This window comes from Somniosus microcephalus, chromosome 1 (assembly GCF_052327205.1).
Source record: "Somniosus microcephalus isolate GS21.2 chromosome 1, FLI_Smic_1.0, whole genome shotgun sequence".
NCBI lineage: Eukaryota > Metazoa > Chordata > Chondrichthyes > Squaliformes > Somniosidae > Somniosus > Somniosus microcephalus.
Window position 1 is genome coordinate 2,099,895 of NC_140987.1, and position 23,716 is coordinate 2,123,610.

Below are 23,716 nucleotides of genomic sequence, written 5' to 3' on the forward strand. Positions count from 1 at the left end.
GTTTATAATTTTTAACACCTATCAAAATTCCTCTTAAGCTTTCCTGCTCCAAGAACAATCCCAGCTTCTCCAGTCTCTCCACATAACTGAAGCCCCTCATCTCTGGTACCATTCCAGTAAATCTCCTCTGCACCCTCTCTGAGGCCTTGACATTCTTCCTAAAGTGCGGTGCCCAGAATTGAACACAATGCTCCAGCTGGGGCCTAACCAATGTTTTATAAAGGTTTAGCATGACTTCCTTGCTTTTGTACTCTCTCCATCTATTAATAAAGCCAACGATCCCATATGCCTTTTTATGCTTTATCAACTTGTCCTGCCACCTTCAAAGATTTATGTACATACATCCCCAGCTTTCTGTTTCTGCACCCCCTTTAAAATTGTACCAATCACTTTATGCCTGTAGAAGACCTTTTGGATTCCCGTTTGTTAGCTGCCAATACATTCTCTCATCCTGTCTCCTTGCCCCTCTTTCCTTTTTCACTTCTCTGTACTTTTTATATTCAACCTGATTCTCCCTTGCATTATCAAACTGATGTCTGTCGTATGCCCCCTTTTTCTGCTTCATCCTGCTCTCTAACTCCTTTGTCATCCAGGGATCTCTGGCTTTGGATGCTCTCCCTTCCCCCCCTGTGGGAATGTACCTTGACTGTACCCAAACAATCTCCTCTTTAAAGGCTGCCCATTGCTCCATTACATTTCTGCCCGCCAGTCTTTGACTCCAATTTACCTGGGCCTGATCCCCCCTCAGTTTGCCTAAATTAGCCCTCCTCCAGTTAAGTATTTTTATTCTAGATTGCTCCTTGTCCTTCATAACTAATCTAAACCTAATGATACTATGATCCCGAGGTGGTCCCTGATTGTGACAACTCCACTTGAACCACTTCATTCCTCAGGACTCGATCCAGCAATGTCTCCTTCCTCATTGGGCAGGAAACATACTGATCAAGAAAATTCTCCTGAACACATTTTTCAGAAACTCCTCTAGTTCTTGCGCATTTACACACATGAACTCCAAACCTAACTTAGACCTCTTTTTGTTTTTTCTATGATTCCAGCTAATTCTGTATTTCTAACTCTAACTGTCTCTCCCAGTCCTCTGTGCACCTTGTTTATACTTATTAATACAACATTATGGTGCCCAACACCCTGCTGAATTAGTTTAAAGTAATTGAACTGATTTTAAAATTCTCATCCTCGTGTTCAAATCCTGCCATGGCCTAGCCCCTCCCTACCTCTAACCTCCCTCGGCCATACAACCCTTCAAGAACTCTGCGTTTCTCCAACTCTGGCATCTTGTGCATCCCCCCACTCCCTTCGTCCTAGAATTCGCAGCCGTACCTCCAGCTGTGTAGGATCCACGCTCTAGAATCTCCTCCCTAAACCCCTCCACCTCTTTCTCCTTAAAACCTACCTCTTCAACCAAGGTTTTAGTCATCCATTCTATGAACACCGTGGGATGTTTTCCGATGTTGAAGACCCATTCTGAATGCAAGTTGTTGGTGAATGTGGCACATGGCGAGCTGGTTCGTGATCAGAAAGACAAGGGTAAGAGTAAAAGGAAGCTTTGGGATAGATGGAAGTGGTGTACTGTGGGGTTCATATTTACTATCTGTCATATATTAAGAAATTTATATCTGTGGCACTTCTTGGCTGCTGCTTCTTAGGCAGTCCCTCAGAACCGAGGATGACTTGCTTCCACATTAAAAATGAGTTCTCAGGTGACTGATTAGCCCAATGCGGGACCCACAGTCTCTGTCACAGGTGGGGCAGGCGGTGGTTGAAGGGGCGGGTCGGTGGGGTGCTTGGGTTGATGTGCGCTCCTTGCGCTTGGCTTCCGCTTGCTCCCGGTGAAGAGACGCGAGGTGTTCGGCGCCTTCCCGGATGCTTCTCCTCCACTTTGTGCGGTCTTGGGCCAGGGATTCCCAGGTGTCGGTGGGGATGTTACACTTTTTCAAGGAGGCTTTGAGGGTGTCCTTGAAGTGTTTCCTCTGCCCACCTGGGGCTCTCTTGCCGTGCCAGAGCTCTGAGTAGAGCGCTTGTTTTGGGAGTCTCACATCGGGCATGCGGACAATGTGACCCGTCCATCGGAGCTGATCGAGCGTGGTCAAAGCTTCGATGCTGGGGATGTTGACCTGAGCAAGAACACTGACGTTGGTGCGCCTATCCTGCCAATGGATTTGCAGGATCTTGCGGAGGCAGCGTTGGTGGTACCTCTCCAGTGCTTTGAGGTGCCTGCTGTACATGGTCCATGTCTCTGAGGCATACAGCTGGGCGGGTATCACTACTGCTCTGTAGACCATGAGCTTAGTGCCGGGTTTGAGGTCCTGGTCTTCAAACACACTCTTCCTCAGGCGACCGAAGGCTGCACTGGCACACTGAAGGTGGTGTTGGACTTCGTCGTTGAAGTCTGCCCTTGTTGACAGTCGGCTCCCGAGGTATGGAAAGTGGTCCACGTTGTCCAAGGCCTTGTCGTGGATTTTGATAATCGGGGGGCAGTACTGTGTGGCGGGGGCAGGTTGGTACAGAACCCTTGTCTTACGGATGTTTAGTATAAGGCCTCTGCTCTCGTGTGCTTCGGTGAAGGTGTTGACGATGGTTTGGAGTTCGACCTCCGAGTGAGCGCAGACGCAAGTGCCGTCTGCATACTGTAATTCGATGACAGATTTATATCTGTGGCACTTCTTGGCTACACAACCTTCTTCTTGTCCCATTTTTATCACACTTGTGTGTAAACTTTCCCATTATAAATGCATATGTCCACATTTATAATGGAAACTGCTCATGTAAACTTGTCAGCATAATTACACCCTTCCACAAGTGGTGCTGCAGTACCTCAGTTTTGTATCTTTTGTACTGGAGAGACACTCCAATCAACTCTACTCTGCTTCCCAAATAATATAAAATTGAAGGATTATATAAAAATGAAAGAATAGAATGTATGACTTTAAAATTGTGTTGGTTCACCCTGTTTCAAGTCATGTTTCAGCAGAGGACTACACTTAGCCTTGACTCGTCAAGTGCAATGCTGCGAAAGGTCAGTTAGTTGGGTATGGCAAATGGTGCTGAGGATTGTGAAAGATTGCAGCAGAATAGCAGGATGATCAGATAAGAAGGATGTTCCCGATGGCGGGGGAGTCCAGAACCAGGAGTCACAGTCTAAGGATAAGGGGTAAGCCATTTAGGACAGAGATGAGGAGGAATTTCTTCACCCAGAGAGTGGTGAACCTGTGGAATTCTCTACCACAGAAGGCAGTTGAGGCCAGCTTATTAAATATATTCAAGAAGGAGTTAGATATATTTCTTAAGGCTAAAGGGATCAAGGGATATGGGGAGAAAGCAGGGACAGGGTACTGAATTTGGATGATCAGCCATGATCTCATTAAATGGCGGAACAGGCTCGAGGGGCCGAATGGCCGACTACTGCTCCTATCTTCTGTTTTTCTATGCTTCTATGTAAGAAGATAACATAAGAAATAGGAGCAGGAGTTGGCCATTCGGCCCTTCGAGCCTGCTCCACCATTCAACGAGATCATGGCTGATCTTCTGCCTCAACTCCATTCACCGGCCCTATCGCCATATCCCTTGATGCCCTTACTAGTCAGAAATCTATTGACCTTCTGTTTTGAATATACCCAATGACTGAGCCTCCACAGCCCTCTGGGATAGAGAATGCCAAAGATTCACCACCCTCTGTGTGAAGAAATGTCTTCTCATCTCAGTCCTGAATGGCCTACCCTTTATCCTGAGGCTGTGGTCCCTGGTTCTAGACTCCCCAGCCAAGGGAAACATTCTCCCAGCATCCACCCTATCAAGCCCTGTAATAATTTTGTATGTTTCAATGAGATCCCCTCTCATTCTTCTGAATTCAAGAGAATACAGGCCTAGTTTACTCAATCTCTTCTCATACGACAGTCCCGCGATCCCAGGAATCAATCTCGTGAACCTTCGTTACACTCCCTCGATGGCAAGTATATCCTTCCTTAGGTAAGGAGACCAAAATTGTACACAGTACTCCAGGTGTGGTCTCACCAAGGCCCTATATAATTGGAGTAAGACTTCTTTACTCCTGTACTCAAATACTCTTGTAATGAAGGCCAGCATACCATTTGCCTTCCTAATGGTTTGCTGCACCTGCACATTCACTTTCAGTGACTCATGTACAGGAAACTCTCTTTACCGGCACCTAAATAACCGGAAATCTCTTAACTGGCAAAATTCAGGAGTAGGTTCAGTTAAGTTTTACTTATTAATGGCCGTGTAACCGGGGTTCCTGGATCTGTGGCCGTGTAACCGGGGTTCCTGGATCTGTGGCCGTGTAACCGGAGCTCCTGCACCTGTGGCCGTGTAACCGGGGTTCCTGCACCTGTTGCCATGCAACAGGGGCACCTGGATCTGTGGCCGTGTACGGGGCTCTCGTACCTTAGTAAGTATACCTCTCTGTAATCCGGACTTTTTGATCAACTGGCACCACGCCGGTCCTGTCGGTGCCAGATAAAAAAGTGTTTCCTGTACAAGGAAACCCAGGTCCCTTTGAGCATCTGCATTCCCCAATCTTTCACCATTTACGAAATACTCTGCCTTTCTGTTTTTTCTACCAAAGTGGATAACTTCACATTTATCCACATTATATTCCATCTGCCATGTTCTCGCCCACTCACGGAGCCTGTCGTGATCCCCTTGAAGCCTCTTCCCATCCTCTTCGCAACTGACACTGCCACCTAGCTTTATATCATCAGCAAATTTGGAAATGTTACATTTAGTCCCCTCATCCAAATCATTGATATAGATTGTGAATAGCTGGGGCCCAAGCACCGATCCTTGTGGTACCCCACTAGTCACAGCCTGCCATCCTGATAGCCATAGGTAGCTGTGTAATTAGAAAGGACCATTAAAAAGACAAACAGAATCCCTAGTTTTGTATTTAAAGGCATGCACCGTATCTTAGACCACAGTTGGAATACTGCGGCAGTTTTTGACACTCCAATGTGGCAAGGGTATAAAAGCAGTGTAGATTCACTAGGATGTTACCAGGGATAAGTTCCAGTTATGGAGCGAGAAGTTGGTGTTGTTTCACTGCAGCTGAAACAGTTAAGATTGAGGTAAAAAGTAAAGATGTTTTGTTGATTGATGAGGCAATTTTGAGTGCACAAGTATAAGATTATTGCAAAACAAATAAATGGGGAAGTTAAAAAGAATTTCGTTACATGTTTAGAGAGTGAGCAGGAGAGTGGGATTAGACTAGGCTCTTGGAGAAAATATCAGCATGTGCTTGATGGGCTGAATGTTTCTGTGTTGTAATAATCTGAGAACTTTATAATAATCACTAGGATTGCAGGGCTCTCTGCAGGACCATACATACGAAAAGATGGACAGAGAAAGACTGGCTGGTCTATCGAGTCTGTCCCATTCAGTTGTGTTACAACTAAGCAATACTCGGGACCCACCAGCAGCTGTGTAATTTTGAGAGGCAAAAAAATCCTAGGCCAATTCGGGGGAGGGGGGTAAAGAATTCTGCGCAAGTCCTCTCCCCCGAAGGCGATCAGAAACAAGTTGCAGAAAATAATACTGACTATGAGGTACATTATATCTTTTGTATGCAGCAGTATCCACATCCAGGACCTGGATCAGCTTCCTTTTGAACAATTGCAGTGAATCTGCATCGCAGAACCTATTCCGAAGGTCAATAATCCTCTGGGGAAAAGAAAGCCCTTCTGACATCTAACCTATTTCTACGCTTCCACTGCTTGTACACTAGACCCTTCGTTCTCACTAATTCAGATCATCTGTCCACATAGTGTCTAGTCCCTTTACCATTTTACGTACTTCAATCAAGACTCTCTTGAAGTCTATGCTTTTCTAGAGTAAATAAGACCCATCTCTTTGAGCCTATTGTAATACCTGAGGGTGTTTAAACTCATTTTTAATCTAGTAGCCCTCTTAACTTTTTCTAGGGCCTCTTTACCTCCCACCATGTGAGGAGACCAGAACTAGACACAGTATTCTAGATGGGGCCTAACCAAGGTCTTGTACAGGGAATCTATCCCAAAAATATTAGGTTTAGCAGTGTAAAGATATCTGGTCAAGTGGACTGCTGAATATATTCCAATCGAACAACTATGTATACGTATGTAGGGAGCTGCTTATGGAAGCCTTTCACATACCGCTTGCAAACAAATGCCTGCATGTAAGGTGCAGTGATCATACCCTTAATAATTTCTAAATTGATAGCAGACTGATCGTTGGGTAGCTTCGTCCTGCTTTCTAGAGGTTCTTAACTGTAAGCATCATTAACACTTCATGCTCCTTTTAAATCTTTTGATGTTTGCATTTCTTTTTGAAGGCTCTATTAGAATGCCAGGTTTGGTTTAATATTATGGCGTGGGATTTTAACACGACCATAACAGGATTTCCGTGTTGATGAAGATTATATTTTCAAGTGAAATGATAAGATTACTGGTATTCTAGTTTTGTAAATGTGATTTAAAAAAATAATATTGACATCCCAGCCATTTAACCGGTTAGATTGGAAAATGCAGCAGAAGTGCCCTTTGAAATATCCTTGTCAATCATTAAGCTTGCTTTCACTTTCAGATGTTGACTACTACGTAGTTTTAGCATTTCCTGTTTTTATTTGAAATATGCAGGATTCGGTTTTCCTTTTAATTAGAATGATCTGGTGAATAGGGAAAGACTAGGAGTGACAAGGGGGCCATCAGTTTAAAATTGTCACTGAGGGTGAGTAGAAGAGTTGGGAGAAATGTCTTTACATAGGGAACATGAGCTGCTTTGCCACAAACCATTGATTCATTTAACAGAAAATTGGATAAATATTTGAAGCAGGGAAGATCTCGGGCTCTGGCGGGAGGGAAATGGGCTGAGTTTGGGATGACTTTAGCACCGAGCCAGCACAGATACAATGACCTAAGTAGCAGCCTCTGCTGTAAACTTCTATCACTGAGTTTCCAACTTCGCTGCAATCTGTGTACCCCAGATCGTGATGGACTGACTTTTTTTTGCAGTGTCTGGGAGATGTGAGGTGAGGTTGGCTGGGACCTAGACTGAACTATCTGTGCATAGACACGACTATTTCTACAACTTCAGGATGAATGGGGATATGCCTCATGTTCCCATCACCACACTTGCTGGGATTGCTAGCCTCACTGATTGTAAGTACTGTATATTTTATTGTTTACCATTCTATTACAGGCTTCGTAAAGTGTAATGTTCCTGTTGCAGTTCTACAGTTCGAATATAATGTATTTGAGGCATGATTGGAGTTGATGCTGCATAGCAGTTTCAATTACAAAAGTCTTTACAGTGACTGTTTTGAATCACATTTTGATGCACGTGATTTAATTAATTTTCATGTGTGGGACCTCACAGTATGCAGATTATTACATAGTAATAGATTTTATATTTCTGCAGTTTTTACTCAAACTTGTTTTTTTATTCTTGCTTTTTGTTGGTGCAATATGTGATTAATTGCTGTACAAACATTCAGGGCCATCTTAAGACCCAATTTTGATACATCAGCCCATTAAATTGTGTACTTGGTTAATATAATACGAACAAATTCTTCACGCCTTGGTACCTGTGTGTTGAAGTGACTTCTGTCGTATGATGGCTTGGTTGTCTCATGGTGTTCTGTTTTGGTTTATCATTTAAGTATGGGGAGTGCAGCCATTCATCAATATACATTTTGATAGCACACATCGTGGTTGGTGAATGTGATTAAGGATACTGGGTAGTAAATCACCCTGCATCTAACACATTTACAAAACTTTATGTGCTCACTTGAGCCAATTTTATTCTTTTACAGATTGCATCCTCCACATGCTGTTGGAGAACATTTATGCCTGGCCGCTTTGTTGAAAATCATCAAGACATTTTGTGATGTCATGATGTCACAAAGTCTGAGGTGTTCCAGTTCCTGCACAGTATATAAGGATGTACCTCACCCTCAAGCATCAGTTAATTTCCCCAGCACTAGGATAAACATTTGTTCTTGCACGCATTCCTCACTTTTTAGTGGCAGAAGTTTGTTGCAGTAAGTTGGTACTAATCTTGCATTTTTCTCACTGGTTCAAGTGGTAACTTGTGAGTTGCTTTAAAAGCTTTGTTTGATAAATCTCTGTTAATTTGCTCACTCATTTTTTTGGGGTGAGGGTGGAATCAAAACAAATAGCACTCCTTTGTGCAGGATTCCGAATGCTCCAGGATGTTCAAAGTAGCAGATGACTACAATCGCTGCCTCCGATCTTCATTTCATCTGGGATTTTCTGCCCAAATCAAACAGGACTTCAACATATGGTCCAGGGGATTTGTGAAAAGCCCCAGTTGGTGCACCTGGCACCAGCTGGCTCTACCAATACTTTGGTATTGCTTAAGCTCCAGGCACTGCTTGGAATGGCATCAGTGATATCCAGCGCCAACAGGAGCAAGTCCACTGATGGCCATTCTTCTCAACATGGCACTGACCAACATTGAAAATCTTGGCTTTTCTAAAGCCGCAGGAGTTGAATGGCCAGTCGGAGTGAAAGAAAGGCAGTAAAGTGTATTCTCGAGTCCCAGCATGTTCTGGCACAGGCCACAATCACAGGCACGGCCTCTCCCCAGTACTCATTGCCATGACACACGTGGGGTTGCAAATATATAACAAAGGGCATGAAAAGTCCAGCCGGTCCATTAAACCTGTCCTGTCCTGATATAGTACAACCTAAATGTGCCAATATCATCTCTCCTTCCCCCAAGCCCCGCCCCAAAAAACTGTCAATCATGAAATCTTCTGGGAGAGACAAATAAAATGAGCAAACTAGAGACGCAGTGACTGATCTCACTAGTTCCTGTTAGCCCACCTACTCTGACCTGAAGTAACTCGTCTTGCTCTCTTCAACATCTGCGGTGAATCTGTCTGAGGCTCAACCACACTTCGCAACCTCGATGTCATATTTGACTCTGAAATGAGCTTCCGACCACATACCGAGCCATAACCAAGAACGCCTATTTCCACCTTTGTAACAGCGCCTGACTCTACCCCTGCCTCAGCTCATCTGCTGCTGAAACTCTCATCCATGCCTTTATTACCTCTAGACTTGACTATTTCAATGTACCTGACTGGCCTCCCACGTTCAACCCTATGTAAACTGGAGGTCATCCAAAACTCTGCTGCCCGTGTCCTAACTCGCGCCAAGTTCCGTTCACCCGTCATCCCTGTGCTCACTGACCTACATTGACTCCCGGTTAAGCAACGCCTCGATTTAAAAATTCTCATCCTTGCTGTCAAAATCATCCATGGCCTCGCCCCTGCCTATCTCTGTAATCTCCTCCAGCACCACCACACCCCCAGAGATCTCTGCGCTTCTCCAATTCTGGCCTCGTGAGCATCCCTGATTTTAATCGCTCAACCATTGCCTGCTGTGCCTTCTGCTGCCTGGACCCTAAGCTCTGGAATTCCCTTCCTAAACCTCTCCGCCTCGCTACTTCTCTCTCCTTTAAGATGCTCCTTAAAACCTACCTCTTTCATCTGCCCTAATTTCTCCTTATGTGGCTCGGTGTCAAATTTTGTTTTATAATACTCCTGCAACGCACCTTGGAACATTTTACGATGTTAAAGGCGCTATATAAAAAGTTGTTGAATCTGCTTGTACTGGCAACCTGTTCCTGAAATTGGCAATTTTCTGTGAAAAGAATTACTTCCTGGTATCTAACCTAACTATACTTTCATAACTCAAATGATTGACTGAAGGGCCTGGTCAGCGCTGTCTTGGTAAGCTCATTTCAGCTTTGTGACTGGCTTCCATCACTGGTTTTGAGCCATACTAATGTTGCTTCTGAAAAATGGTCGCCGTCAGCTTCCTATAATGTGGAGTGCAATCATCTGTGACTTCTGGTGCCAACTCTTATCAGTCTCTTTGTAGGCGTGGGTTAGCAGTTATCTCCTTGACTGCCTTTTATGGTCCCACTTAGCCTGATATTGCTTAAAACTCTCTGCTTTGGAACTTTTAGGAAATGTTTGTGTTCTGAGGACATGTGCTCACTCCTTTGTGTCGAGCTTTGTTTGGATCAAAGATTTTCTATCTTATTTAATCGATCCAGCAACAAGTGTACAATATGACTGCCGTTAGTTCTGCCTTTCTGAATCAAACTCACTTAGTCACCTTGGAAGATGCAACGCAGACATGACCTTGAGCCTGCTCCGCCATTCAATAGATCATGGCTGATCTTCTACCTCATAGAATGGTTACAGCACGGAAGAAAGCCATTTGGCCCATCGAGCCCGTGCCGGCTCTCTGCAAGAGCACTTCAGCTAGTCCCACTCCCTGCCCTTTCCTTGTAGCTCTGCAAATTTCTTTCCTTCAGATTTAATGTTTTGGGCAAGAGATACAGGAGGGATGTGGGGAAAAACTTTTTTACGCAGCGAGTGGTGAGGACCTGGAACTCGCTGCCGACGGAAGTGGTGGAAGCGGAGACACTCAATGTTTTCAAGGGGAGACTGGATAGGTACTTGAGGGAAATAAACTTGCGGGGCTACGGGGATAGAGTGGGGGAATGGGACTGACTTGATTGCTCTGCAGAGAGCCGGCACGGACTCGATGGGCCAAATGGCCTCCTGTGCCATTATGACTCTGACTCTTATCCAACTCCCTTTTGAAAGCCGTGATTGAATCTGCCTCCACCACTCTTTCAGGCAGTGCATTCCAGATCTTAACCACTCGCTGTGTAAAAAAGTTTTTTCTTGCGTCGCCTTTGGTTCTTCTGCCAATCACCGTAAATCTGATGTCTCTGGTTCTCAACCCTTCTGCCAATGGGAACAGTTTTCCTCTATCTAGTCTGTCTAGACCCCTCATGATTTTGAACACCTCTATCAAATCTTCTATGCTCCAAGGAGAACAACCCCAGCTTCTCCAGTCTATCAATGTAACAGAAGTCCCCCATTCCTGGAATAATTCTCGTAAATCTTTTCTGCACCCTCTCTAAGGCCTTCACATCCTTCCTAAAGTGTGGTGCCCAGAATTGGACACAGTTACTCCAGTTGGGGCCAAACCAGTGTTTTATACAGGTTTATCATAATTTCCACACTTTTGTACTCTATACCTCCATGAAGCCCAGGATCCCATAAGCCGCCTTAATTGCTTTCTCAACCTGCCCTGCCACCTTCAACGATTTGTGCACACATACCCGCAGGTCTCTCAGTTCGTGCACCCCCTTTAGGATTGTACCATTTAGTTTATATTGCCTCCCCTCATTCTTTCCTCCAAAATGTATCACTTCACACTTTGCTACGTTAAATTTCATCTGCCATGTGTCCGCACATTTCACCAGCCTGTCTGTCTTCCTGAAGTCTATCACTCTTCTCACTGTTCACTATACTTCCAAGTTTTGTGTCATCTGTAAATTTTGAAATTGTGCCCTGTACACCCACATCCAAATCATTAATATATATCAAGAAAAGCAGTGGTCCTAGAACCGACCCCTGGGAAACACCACTGTATACCTTCTTCCAGTCTGAAAAATAGCTGTTCACCAGTACTCTGTTTTCTATCACTTAGCCAATTCCATATCCATGCTGCCACTTTCATTCCATGGGCTTCATCTTTGCTGGCAAGCATATTACGTGGCACTTTGTCGAACGCCTTTTAGAAATCCATGTACACTGTCAACTGCATGACCCTCATCAACCCTCTGTAACCTCATCATTAAACTCGATCAAGTTAGTTAAACACGATTTGCCTTTAACAAATCCATGCTGGCTTTCGTTAATTAATCCACACTTGTCCAAGTGATTGTTAATTTTGTCCCTGATTCCTGTTTCTAAAAGCTTCCCCATTACCGAGGTTAAACTGACTGGCCTGTAGTTGTTGGGTTTATCTTTACACCCTTTTTTGAACAATGGTGTAGCATTTGCAATTCTCCAGTCCTCTGGCACCACCCCCGTATCTAAGGAGGATTGGTATATTATGGCCAGTACCTCCATGATTTCCCCCTTCAATTCCCTCAGCATCCTAGGATGCATCCCATCCGCTCCTGGTTACTTATCTACTTTAAGCACAGCCAGCCTTTCTAATACCTCCTCGATCAATTTTTATCCCCCTCCTTTACTATGTCGAGTAAGGTTCCCCCTTATCTATTCTGCTAGTTACAACCACGTTTACTTTTGCTAACTTTTCCTTTTTACATACCTATAGAAGCTTTTACAGTCTGTTTTTATGTCTCTCGCTAGCTTACTCTTCTATTTTCTCTATCAATTTCTTGGTCCTCCTTTGCTGAATTCTAAAATCCTCCGGCTTACTCTCTTTGGCAACATTATACGCCTCTTCCTTTAATCTAATACTGTCTTTAATTTCTCTTGTTAGCCACGGTTGGACCATTGTCCCCCTGGTGTTTTCAATTCAATGATATCAATGATTTGGATGAGGGGACTAAATGTAACATTTCCAAATTTGCTGATGATACAAAGCTAGGTGACTGTCAGTTGTGAAGGGGATGTGAAGAGGCTTCAAGGGGATCTCGACAGGCTCAGTGAGTGGGCGAGAATACGGCAGATGGATTATAATGTGGATAAATGTGAAGTTATCCACTTGGGTCGAAAAAACAGAAAGGCAGAGTATTTCCTAAATGGTGAAAGATTGGGGAATGCAGATGCTCAAAGGGACCTGGGTGTCCTTGTACATGAGTCACTGAAAGTGAATGTGCAGGTGCAGCAAGCCATTAAGAAGGCAAATGGAATGCTGGCCTTCATTACAAGAGGATTTGAGTACAGGAGTAAATAAGTCTTACTCCAATTATATAGGGCCTTGGTGAGACCACACCTGGAGTACTGTGTCCAATTTTGGTCTCCTTACCTAAGGAAGGATAGACTTGCCATCGAGGGAGTGCAACGAAGGTTCACGGGATTGATTCCTGGGACGGCGGGACTGTCGTATGAGAAGAGATTGAGTAAACTAGGCCTGTATTCTCTTGAATTCAGAAGAATGAGAGGGGATCTCATTGAAGCATACACAATTATTACAGGGCTTGATAGTGTGGATGCTGGGAGAATGTTCCCCTTGGCTGGGGAGTCTAGAACCAGGGGCCACAGCCTCAGGATAAAGGGTAGGCCATTCAGGACTGAGATGAGAAGAAATTTCTTCACAGGGTGGTGAATCTTTGGAATTCTCTACCCCAGAGGGCTGTGGAGGTTCAGTCATTGGGTATATTCAAAACAGAAGTCGACAGATTTCTGACTAGTAAGGGCATCAAGGGATATGGTGATAGCGCCGGTGAATGGAGTTGAGGCAGAAGATCAGCCATGATCTCATTTGAATGGTGGAGCAGGCGCGAAGGGCCGAATGGCCTACTCCTGCTCCTATTTCTTATGTTTTTATTCCTTAAGGGAATGTATATTCGTTGCAAATTATGAATTATCTCTTTAAATGTTTGCCATTGCCTTTCTACAGTCATATCTTTTAATCTAGTTTCCCAACCTACCTTAGCCAACTAGTGCCTCATACCTACGTAGCTTGCTTTGTTCAGGTTTAGGTCCCCAGTTTCATACTTAACTAAATTACTCTCATATTATGATTGCTGCCCCTCAGAGGCTCCTTTACTACAAGGTTATTAATTAACCCTGTCTCATTGTACAGTACTAGATCTAAAATAGCCAATTCCCTCGTAGATTCCCTGACATAATGATCTAGAAAACTATCTTGAATGCATTTCATGAGCTCTTCATCTGCACTATTACAACTGTGACTACACTCCAAAAGTACTTCATTGGCTGTAAAGTGCTTTGAGAGGTGCGGTTGGCGTGAAAGGCGCTATATATGTCTTAAAAAAAAATTCTATTTCTGCAAATTTGGTTTGACCTGTCTATGAAAGTTAAAGTCCCCCATGATTACAGTATTACCCTTGTTACATGCATCTCTCATTTCCTGATTTATACTCTGCCCGACACTACAACCTCTGTTAGGGGGCCTATAGACTACTCCTGCTAGTGTTTTCTGCCCCTTGTTGTTTCTTAGCTCCACCCAAACTGATTCTACATTTTGTTTTTCCGAGTCAAGATCCTTTCTCTCTACTGTCTTTATCCCCTCCTTTATTATCAGGGCCAACCCTCCTCCTTTTCCATTCTGCCTGTCTCTTCTAAAAGTCAAATATCCTGGAATATTTAGTTCCCAACCTTGGTCACTCTGCAACCGCATCTCTGTAATGGCTATTAAACCAAGCCCATTTATTTCTATCTGCACTATTCATCTATTTTGTTGCGAATGCTTCTTGCATTCAGATATCGTACCTTTAGCTTTAATGTTTTTCTATTTTTCCCCTCATGTCACTTTAATCACTAGTGCCTTATTAATCTTTCTGTCCCTTCCTGACCCACTCTGATTATCTTTACCCAGATCATTACTCTGCTCTACAGCCTTTTGACATTTCTCTTACTGTTTTTGAATTTACCCTTTCCTGAATCCTCCCACCCCTCCCCTTCATTAGTTTAAAGCCCTACCTACCGCCCTAGTTATTCGATTCACCAGGACACTGGTTCCAGCCCGGCTTAAGTGGCGCCCGTCCCAACGGAACAGCTCCCTCTTTCCCCAGTACTGGTACCCCATGAATTGAAACCCCTTCCTCCCACGTCACTCTTTGAACCACGCATTTAACCTTCTAATCTGTTTGTCCCTATGCCAATTTGCGCATGGCTCAGGTAACAATCCAGAGATTATTACCTGTGAGGTTTTGCGTTTTAATTTGGACCCTAACTCCTCAAACTGTCTCAGCACAACCTCATTCCTAGTTCTACCTGTGTCATTGGTTACTACATGGACCATGACAAGTGGATCCTCCCCCTCCCACTCCAAGTTCTTCTCCAGCCACGAGGAGACATCCTTTACCCTGGCACCAGGCAGGTAACACAGCCATCGGAACTCCCGGTCGTGGTTGCAGAGAGCAGTATCTATCCATCTGACTATACTGTCCCCTACCACAACTATATTCCTTTTCACTCCCCCCACTTGAAAGGCCTCCTGCACCATGGTGCCATGGTCAGTTTGCTCATCCACCCTGCAGTCCTTGTTCTCATCCCTACAGGTAGCAAGTATCTCATACCTGTTGGTCAAAGTCCTCCATTACTACATCCTGGGTCCCCATACCTTCCTGACTCGCGGTCACACCCTCCTGTCCTTGACCATTGCCGAACTCTAAAGTACTAAGGGGTGTGACTGCCTCCTGGAACAAAGTGTCCAGGTAACTCTCCCCCTCCCTGATGCCCCACAATGTCTGCACCTCAACAACTCTGAGCCGAAGTCCCTCGAGCTGCAGACACTTAATGCAGATGTTGTTGCTCGCGATCTCATTGGTCTCCACAAACTCCCACATGCTACAGTTACGGCACACCACCTGCCCTGCCATGTCTATCTAACCACCTTTATTTATTTGATTCGTTAATTAATTAGTATTTTTTTAATCAATTATTTTTGTTTTTATTAATAATTGGCTTATCTCATTTAAGTTACTAATTCAGTAAAGTAATAGCAAGTTACAGTTTCCTAGCTGAGTTTAACCCACTTCCCTAGCTTAGAGGCTAAAAAACCTAATACTCACCAACCAATCACCTACCTGCTGCCATGTGATGTCATTCCTTGATTTTTTCTGTTTTGAAGATTCCTTGTGCTACCCCTCTCTTTATAGCACTGCTGCTCTTTCCGTTTTATCCCAGGTCCGCTCCTCTCGTCGCTGTTCGCACTACCTCTCTCTTTATATCACCGCTGCTCTCTCTCTTTTTTATCCCAGGTCCGCTCCTCTCATCGCTGCTCTCACTGTTTGCACTACCTCTCTCTTTATAGCACCACTGCTCTCCGTTTTATCCCAGGTCCGCTCCTCTCGTCACTGCTCTCACTGTTCGCTACCTCTCTCTTTATAGCACCGCTGCTCTCCGTTTTATCCCAGGTCCGCTCCTCGTCACTGTTTGCTACCTCTCTATAGCACCGCTGCTCTTTCCGTTTTATCCCAGGTCCACTCCTCGTCGCTGCTCTCCCTGTTTGTGTTACCTCTCTCTTTATACCACCGCTGCTTTTTCCATTTTATCCCAGGTCTGCTCCTCTCGTCGCTGCTCTCACTGTTCGCGCTACCTCTCTTTATATCGCCGCTGCTCTCTCCGTTTTATCCCAGGTCCGCTCCTTATTTTTTTAAGGTGATGAAGGGCAGCAGGCGCATGGGAACACCATCACCTGCAAGTTCCCCTCCCAAGTTCTAAACAATTCTAAAGAGGGTGCATGAACAGAGAGACCTGGGGATGTGTATGCACAAATCATTGAAGGTGGCAGGGCAGGTTGAGATAGCGGTTAAAAAAGCATATGGGATCCTGTGCTTCATAAATAGAGGCATAGAGTACAAAAGCAAAGAAGTTATGATGAGCCTTTATAAAACACTGACCTCAACTGGAATATTGTGTCCAATTCTGGGCACTGCACTTTAGGAAGGATGTGAAGGCCTTCGAGAGGGTGCAGAAAAGATTTACAAGAATGGTTCAAGGAATAAGTTACATGGATAGACTGGAGAAGCTGGGGTTGTTCTCCTTAGAGCAGAGAAGGTTGAGAGGAGATTTGATGGAAAGAAAGACTTGCATTTATATAATGTCTTTCACGACCACCGGATGTCTCAAAGCGCTTTACAGCCAATGAAGTACTTTTGGAGTGTAGTCACTGTTGTAATGTAGGAAAAGCGGCAGCCAATTTGCGCACAGCAAGTTCCCACAAACAGCCATGTGATAATAACAAAAACAGGATGATCTGGCCATGTTGATTGAGGGATAAATATTGTTGAGGACACCGGGGATAATTTCCCTGCTCCTCTTCGAAATAGTGCCATAGGATCTTTTACGTCCACCTGAAAGAGCAGACATCCATTTAATGTCTTATCTGAAAAACGGCACCTCACACGGTGCTTGCACTCCCTCAGCACTGCACTGGAGTGTTAGCCTAGATTTTTGTGCTCACGTCCCTGGCGTGGGACTTGAGCCCACAACCTTCTGACTCAGGCGTGAATGCTACCCACTGAGCCACAGCTGACACGAGAGGTGCTCAAAATCATGAGGGATCGAGACAGAGTAAATAGAGAGAAACTGTTCCCATTGGCGGAAGGGTCGAAAACCAGAGGACACAGATTTAAGGTGATTGGCAGGAGAAACAAAGGCGACAAGAGGAAAAACTTTATTACGCAGCGAGTGATTAGGAACTGGAATGAACTGCCTGCAAGGGTGGTGGAGGCAGATTCAATCGTGGCTTTCAAAAGGGAATTGGATAAGTACCGGAAGGGAAAAAAATTGCAGGGCTGCGGGGAAAGAGCGGAACTAGCTGAAGTGCTCTTGCAGAGAGCTGGCACGGGCTTGACGGGCCGATTGGCTTCCTGTGCTGTAACCATTCTATGATTCTAAGTCACACACCACCCTGACTTTGAATTATATCGCCGTTCCTTCATCGTTGCTTGGTCAAAATCTTGGAACTCCCTCTGTAACCGCTGTGGGAGCACCTTCACCGCACTGACTGCAGCGGTTCAAGAAGGCAGGTCACCACCACCTTCTCAAGGGCAACTAGGGATGGGTAATAAATGCTGGCCTTGCCAGCGATGCCCGCATCCTAGGAACGAATAAAAACAAGTTTGTTTTTCCTACCATCTCACATTTACCTGTTAAAGTTAATTTGCCACTTAACGGCCCAGTCTGCAAGTTTTCCAATGTCTTGTTGCATTCTTCCACAGTGTTAGCTATACCCCCCAGTTTGCTATCATTGTTGTTTGCAACTCTTCTTCCTCCTCCCCCCCCAACCGCTGCACCCCCCCCGCCCCCAAAAAAAGATTGTACCAGATTATCTACAGCAGATGTCAGTCTCGCTGGCTTATAGCTCCTCGGAATCATATACCACAGAGGTGGCCGATTAATCCCAGCCTCCTGATCTTTCCCCGTAGCTCTGCAAATTTCTCCATTTCAAGAATTTATCCAATTCCCTTTTGAAAGTTACTATTGAATCTGCTCCCACCGCCCTTTTCAGGCATTGCAGATCATCATAACTTGTTGCATAATTTTTTTTGCCTCATTTCCCCCGTGGCTTTTTTGCCAATTATCTTAAACCTCTGTCCTCTGGTTACTGCCCACCACCCCCCTTTGCCAGGGAAAACAGTTTCTCCTTATCTGCTCTATCAAAACCCTTCCTAATTTTGAACACCTCTAGTAAATGCCCCCTTAACCTTCTCCTAGGGTTATTTTTTTACCCTTTTATGAAGGGATGATGCAATTACCTCCTCCAATTTCCAGGAACCACTCATTCCAATATTGCTAATGTGGAAACATTACGGATGAAGATAAAGTGACATTAAGGGCAGAAAAAAACTCACGTAAATGATTGTTCATAGCAGGTGAGGAAGAGGGATAAATCCTGGAATTCTACTCCGATAAGTGGACCCTGGACTTCCTAACAAACAGACCCCAGTCTGTCAAATTAGGTAACCACACCACCCCCCCCCCCCGACCCTGAACACGCGGGCCCCACAAGGATGTGTGCTGAGCCCCCTCCTCTACTCCCTCTTCACCCACGACTGTGTGGCTGTTCATGGTTCCAACACCATCAAGTTTGCGGATGATTCCAGGGTGGTAGGCCAGATCACCAACAACGATGAGTCAGCCTACAGGGAGGAGGTCCAGCATCTCGTGAAATGGTGCGCCGATAACAACCTGGCCCTCAACATCAAGAAAACCAAAGAAATCATTGTGGACTTCAGGAAGTCTAAAGGCGGAAGTCACACCCCCATCCACATCCATGGGGCTGTGGTGGAAAGGGTGGACAGCTTTAAGTTCCTCGGAGTCCACATCACGGAAGACCTCTCCTGGTCCCTCAATACCTCCTCTCTGGTGAAGGCGGCCCAGCAGCGCCTATATTTCCTAAGGAGGCTGAAGGGATGTAACCTGTCACCCCTGATCCTCTCTAACTTTTACCGCTGCACAATAGAGAGCATCCTGACGAACTGTATCACAGTATGGTATGGCAGCTGTAGCTACTATGACCGGAAAGCCCTGCAGCGGGTAGTCAAAACTGCCCAACGCATTACCGGTACCCGGCTACCGACCATAGAGCACATATACCAGAAACGCTGTTTACGGAGGTCACGGACCATCATCGAAGACCCTACCCACCCCAGCCACAGTCTGTTCGCCCTCCTGCCATCTGGGAGACGCTGCAGATGCATTCGCACCTGAACGAGCAGATTTAGGAACAGCTTCTTTCCCAGGGCCAATGCACTTTATTATGTTTATGTTAATGTATTACAAGCCAAATGAATGTTGAATGTTTAAATGTCTTAATCTAAATGTACACTCTCGGGAGCCGCAAGCCTACATTTCGTTGTACTGCACTTGTGCACTAACAATGACAATAAAGTTGATTATTATTATTATATTATAAATTGGCTGGAAAAAGCAATAATCCTGAGGATTGGGAGCAGTTTAGGATTCAACAAAGGAGGACAAAGGGATTAATTAAGAAAGGGAAAATAGAATATGAGAATAAGCTTGCAGGGAACATAAAAACTGACTGTAAAAGCTTTTATAGATATGTGAAGAGAAAAAGATTGGTGAAGTCAAGCATAGGTCCCTTGCAGTCAGAATCAGGGGAATTTATAATGGGGGAACAAAGAAATGGCAGACCAAGTAAATACATACTTTGGTTCTGTCTTCACAAAGGAGGACACATAACCTCCCAGAGATGCCGGGGAACATAGGGTCTGATGAAAGGGAGGAACTGAAAGAAATCAGCATTTGTAGGGAAATGGTGTTAGGAAAATTGATGGCACTGAAGGCCGATAAATCCCCTGGGCCTGATGATCTGCATCCTAGGGTACTTAAGGAAGTGGCCCTAGAAATAGTAGATGCATTGCTGGTCATCTTCCAGAACTCGATAGGCTCTGGAACAGTACCCATTGATTGGAGGGTAGCTAATGTTACCCCACTATTCAAAAAAGGTGGTAGAGAGAAAACCGGGAATTATAGACCGGTAAGCCTGACATCGGTAGTGGGGAAAATGCTAGAGTCCATTATAAAAGATGTTACAGCAGAGCACTTGGAAAGCAGTGACAGGATCGGAGAAAGTCAACATGGATTTACAAAGGGTAAATCGTGCGTGACTAATGTACTGGAATTTTTTGAGGATGTAACTGGTAAAATAGATAAGGGAGAACCAGTGGATGTGGTGTATTTGGACTTTCAGAAGGCTTTCGATAAGGTCCCGCATAAGAGATTAGCGTGCAAAATTAAGGCACATGGGATTGGGGGCAAGGTATTGACTTGGATAGAGAACTAGTTGGCGGATAGAAAGCAGAGAGTTGGAATAAACGGGTCGTTTTCTGAGTGGCAGGCAGTGACTAGTGGGGTACCACAAGGATCGGTCCTAGGACCCCAGCTGTTCACAATATATATTAATGACCTGGACGAGGGAATTGGATGTAATATCTCCAAATTTGCAGACGACACAAAGCTGGGTGAGAGGGTATGCTGTGAGGAGGATGTTGTGAAACTCCAGTACGATTTGGACAGGTTGGGTGATTGGGCAGAAACATGGCAAATGCACTATAATGTGGATAAATGTGAGGTTATCCACTTTGGTGGCAAAAACAGGAAGGCAGATTATTATTTCAATGGCAATAGATTGGGAGAAGGGGAAGTGCAAAGAGACCTGGGTGTTCTTGTGCACCAGTCGCTGAAGGTAAGCATGCAGGTGCAGCAGGCGGTTAAGAAGGCAAATGGTATGTTGGCCTTGGCAGCGAGAGGATTCGAGTACAGGAACAAGGATGTCTTGCTGCAGTTGTACAGGGCCTTGGTGAGACCACACCTTGAGTATTGTGTGCAGTTTTGGTCGCCTTATCTGAGGAAGGATGCTCTTGCCATGGAAGGAGTGCAGCGAAGATTCACCAGGCTGATACCTGGGATGGCAGGAATGACGTATGAGGAGAGATTGTGTCGATTGGGCTTGTACTCGCTGGAGTTTAGAAGATTGAGAGGGGATCTCATTGAAACCTATAAAATTCTGTCAGGCCTGGACAGACTAGATGCAGGAAGGCTGTTCCCGATGGCGGGGAGTCCAGAACCAGGGGTCACAGTCTAAGGATAAGGGATAAGCCATTTAGAACAAATGAGGAGGAATTTCTTCACCCAGAGAGTGGTGAACCTGTGGAACTCTCTGCCACAGAGGGCAGTTGAGGCCAGTTCATCTTAAATATATTCAAGAAGGAGTTAGATATATTTCTTAAGGCTAAAGGGATCAAGGGGTATGGGGAGAAGGCAGGGACAGGGTACTGAATTTGGATGATCAGCCATGATCGCTTTGAATGGCGGAGCAGGCTCGAGGGGCCGAATGGCCTACTCCTGCTCATATCCTCTGTTTCTCCTCTGGAGGCCCTCCCTCCTCGGCCTCCAACCTCATAGTCTCCGAATCCAGCACTGCCCGCTTCTACCCCCTTCCCAAGATCCACAAACAGGACTGCCCTGGTAGACCCATCGTTTCAGCCTGCTCTTGCCCCACAGAACAAATTTCTTCCTATCTCGATTCTCTTCTCCCCCTGTCCCATCTCTTCCCACCTTTATCCGCGACTCTTCCAACGCCCTCCGCCACTTTAACAGTTTCCAGGCCCTAACCATCTCCTTTTCACCACGGGCGTCCAATTCCCTCGACACCTCCATCCCCCACCAGCACAGCCTGAGGGTGCTCCTCCTCTTCCTTGAACAGACGCCCAAGCAGTCCCCATGCACCACCACCCTACTCTGCTTGGCTGAATGTGTTCTCACATTGAATAACTTCTCTTGTGACTCCACTCACTTCCTCCAAGTAACAGGTGTTGCTATGGGAACCCGCGTGGGTCCTTGCTGTGCCTGCCTTTTCGTGGGACATGTGGATCATTCTTTGTTCCAGTCCGACTCGTGTTCCCTCCTTCACCTCTTTTTTCGGCACATTGATGATTCCTGCTCTCGCTCTGAACTGGAAAATTTAATCAACTTTGCTTTCAATTTCCACCCTTCCGTCACCTTCACATGGTCCATCTCCGACGCTTTCCTCGACTTCTCTGTCTCCATTTCTGGGGGTAGGCTATCGACCAATATCCACTGTGAGCCCACTGACTCCCACACCTACCTTGACTACACTTCCTCCCATCCTGCTTCCGGGAAGGACACACTTCCATTCTCCCAGTTTCTCCGTCTCCATCGCATCTATTCTGACGATGCCACCTTCCATACTAGTGCTTCCGATAGGTCTTCCTTTTTCCTCAACTGAGGATTCCCCTCGACTGTGTCTGTTCCATTTCCTGCACTTCTGCTCTCACCCCTTCCCCTCCCTCCCAGAACCATGATAGGGTTCCCCTTGTCCTCATCTTTCACCCCACCAGCCTCCAAATTCAACGAATCATCCCCTGCTATTTCCGCCACTGCCAAACATATCTTCCCCTCCCCTTTCAGCACTCCGAAGGGACCGTTCCGAGAGATTGTGTCGATTGGGCTTATACTCACTGGAGGTTTAGAAGATTGAGAGGGGATCTCATCGAAACCTATAAAATTCTGTCAGGCCTGGACAGACTAGACGCAGGAAGGATGTTTCTGATGGCGGGGGAGTCCAGAACCAGGGGTCATAGTCTAAGGATAAGGGGTAAGCCATTTAGGACTGAAATGAGGAGGAATTTCTTCACCCAGAGAGTGGTGAACCTGTGGAATTCTCTGCCACAGAGGGCGGTGGAGGCCAGTTCATTAAATATATTCAAGAAAGAGTTGGATATATTTCTTAAGGCTAAAGGGATCAAGGGATATGGGGAGAAGGCAGGGACAGGGTACTGAGTTTGGATGATCAGCCATGATCTCATTGGCGGAGCAGGCTCGAAGGGCCGAATGGCCTACTCCTGCTCCTATGTTCTATGTTTCCCTCCGCGACAGCCTGGTCCACTCCTCAATCACCCTCTCCCCTTCCAGCGCAAGCGCAGGAGATGCAACACCTGCCCCTTTTAACTCCTTCCTTCCCACTGTCCAGAGCCCCAAGCACTCCTACCAGGTGAAACAGCAATTTACTTGTACTTTCAATTTAGTATACTGTATTTGCTGCTCGCGATGTGGTCTCCTCTGCAATTCTCCACTCCACTCCCACACCTCTGTCCTCCGCCTCCTACACTGTTCCAATGATGCTCAACATAAGTTTGAGGATCAGCACCTCATCTTTCGATTCGGCACTTTACAGCCTCTCGGACTCAACATTGAGTTCAATCATTTCAGATCATAACCGCTGCCCCCATTTTTTCGGACGGCAGCTGTTGATGATTCTGCTATTCCCATTTGCACCTCTCCTAGACCCATCTTTTGTTTCTTTGCCAGTCCCGTTACCATCATCCCTTTTGTCATTTAAACGCTCCTGGCTTCCACCTTATCACAGATCTTTCCTTCCCCTCCCCTTTTCCCTGCCCCTGTACTTGCTTAAAATCTTACTTAACATTTTCCAGTTCTGATGAAAGGTCATCGACTTGAAACGTTAACTGCCTCTTTCTTCACAGGTGCTGCCTGATTGGCATATTTCCAGCATTTCCTGTTTTTATATCATGTTACAGTGGGCTCTTTTAAAGTGCTAGTTATTGACTTTGTTGTAGTAGCTATGGTAAATTCTGGTTTGTTCATCAGGGCAATGATTGAAATGTCAGTATTTGTGTTGTGTACATTCTCAACTAC

The 23,716-nt window shown here is 45.4% G+C and overlaps 1 protein-coding gene across 1 annotated transcript in view; it reads left to right on the top strand.

Moving 5' to 3' along the window:
- Positions 1-23,716, top strand: part of LOC147123888 (nipped-B-like protein) — an 832,420-nt gene that overhangs the window by 345,524 nt on the left and 463,180 nt on the right. Inside the window, 1 exon segment of the mRNA XM_085963154.1 lies at positions 7,020-7,166. Coding sequence (XP_085819280.1) covers positions 7,103-7,166 — 64 coding nt within the window. The 5' untranslated portion in view covers positions 7,020-7,102.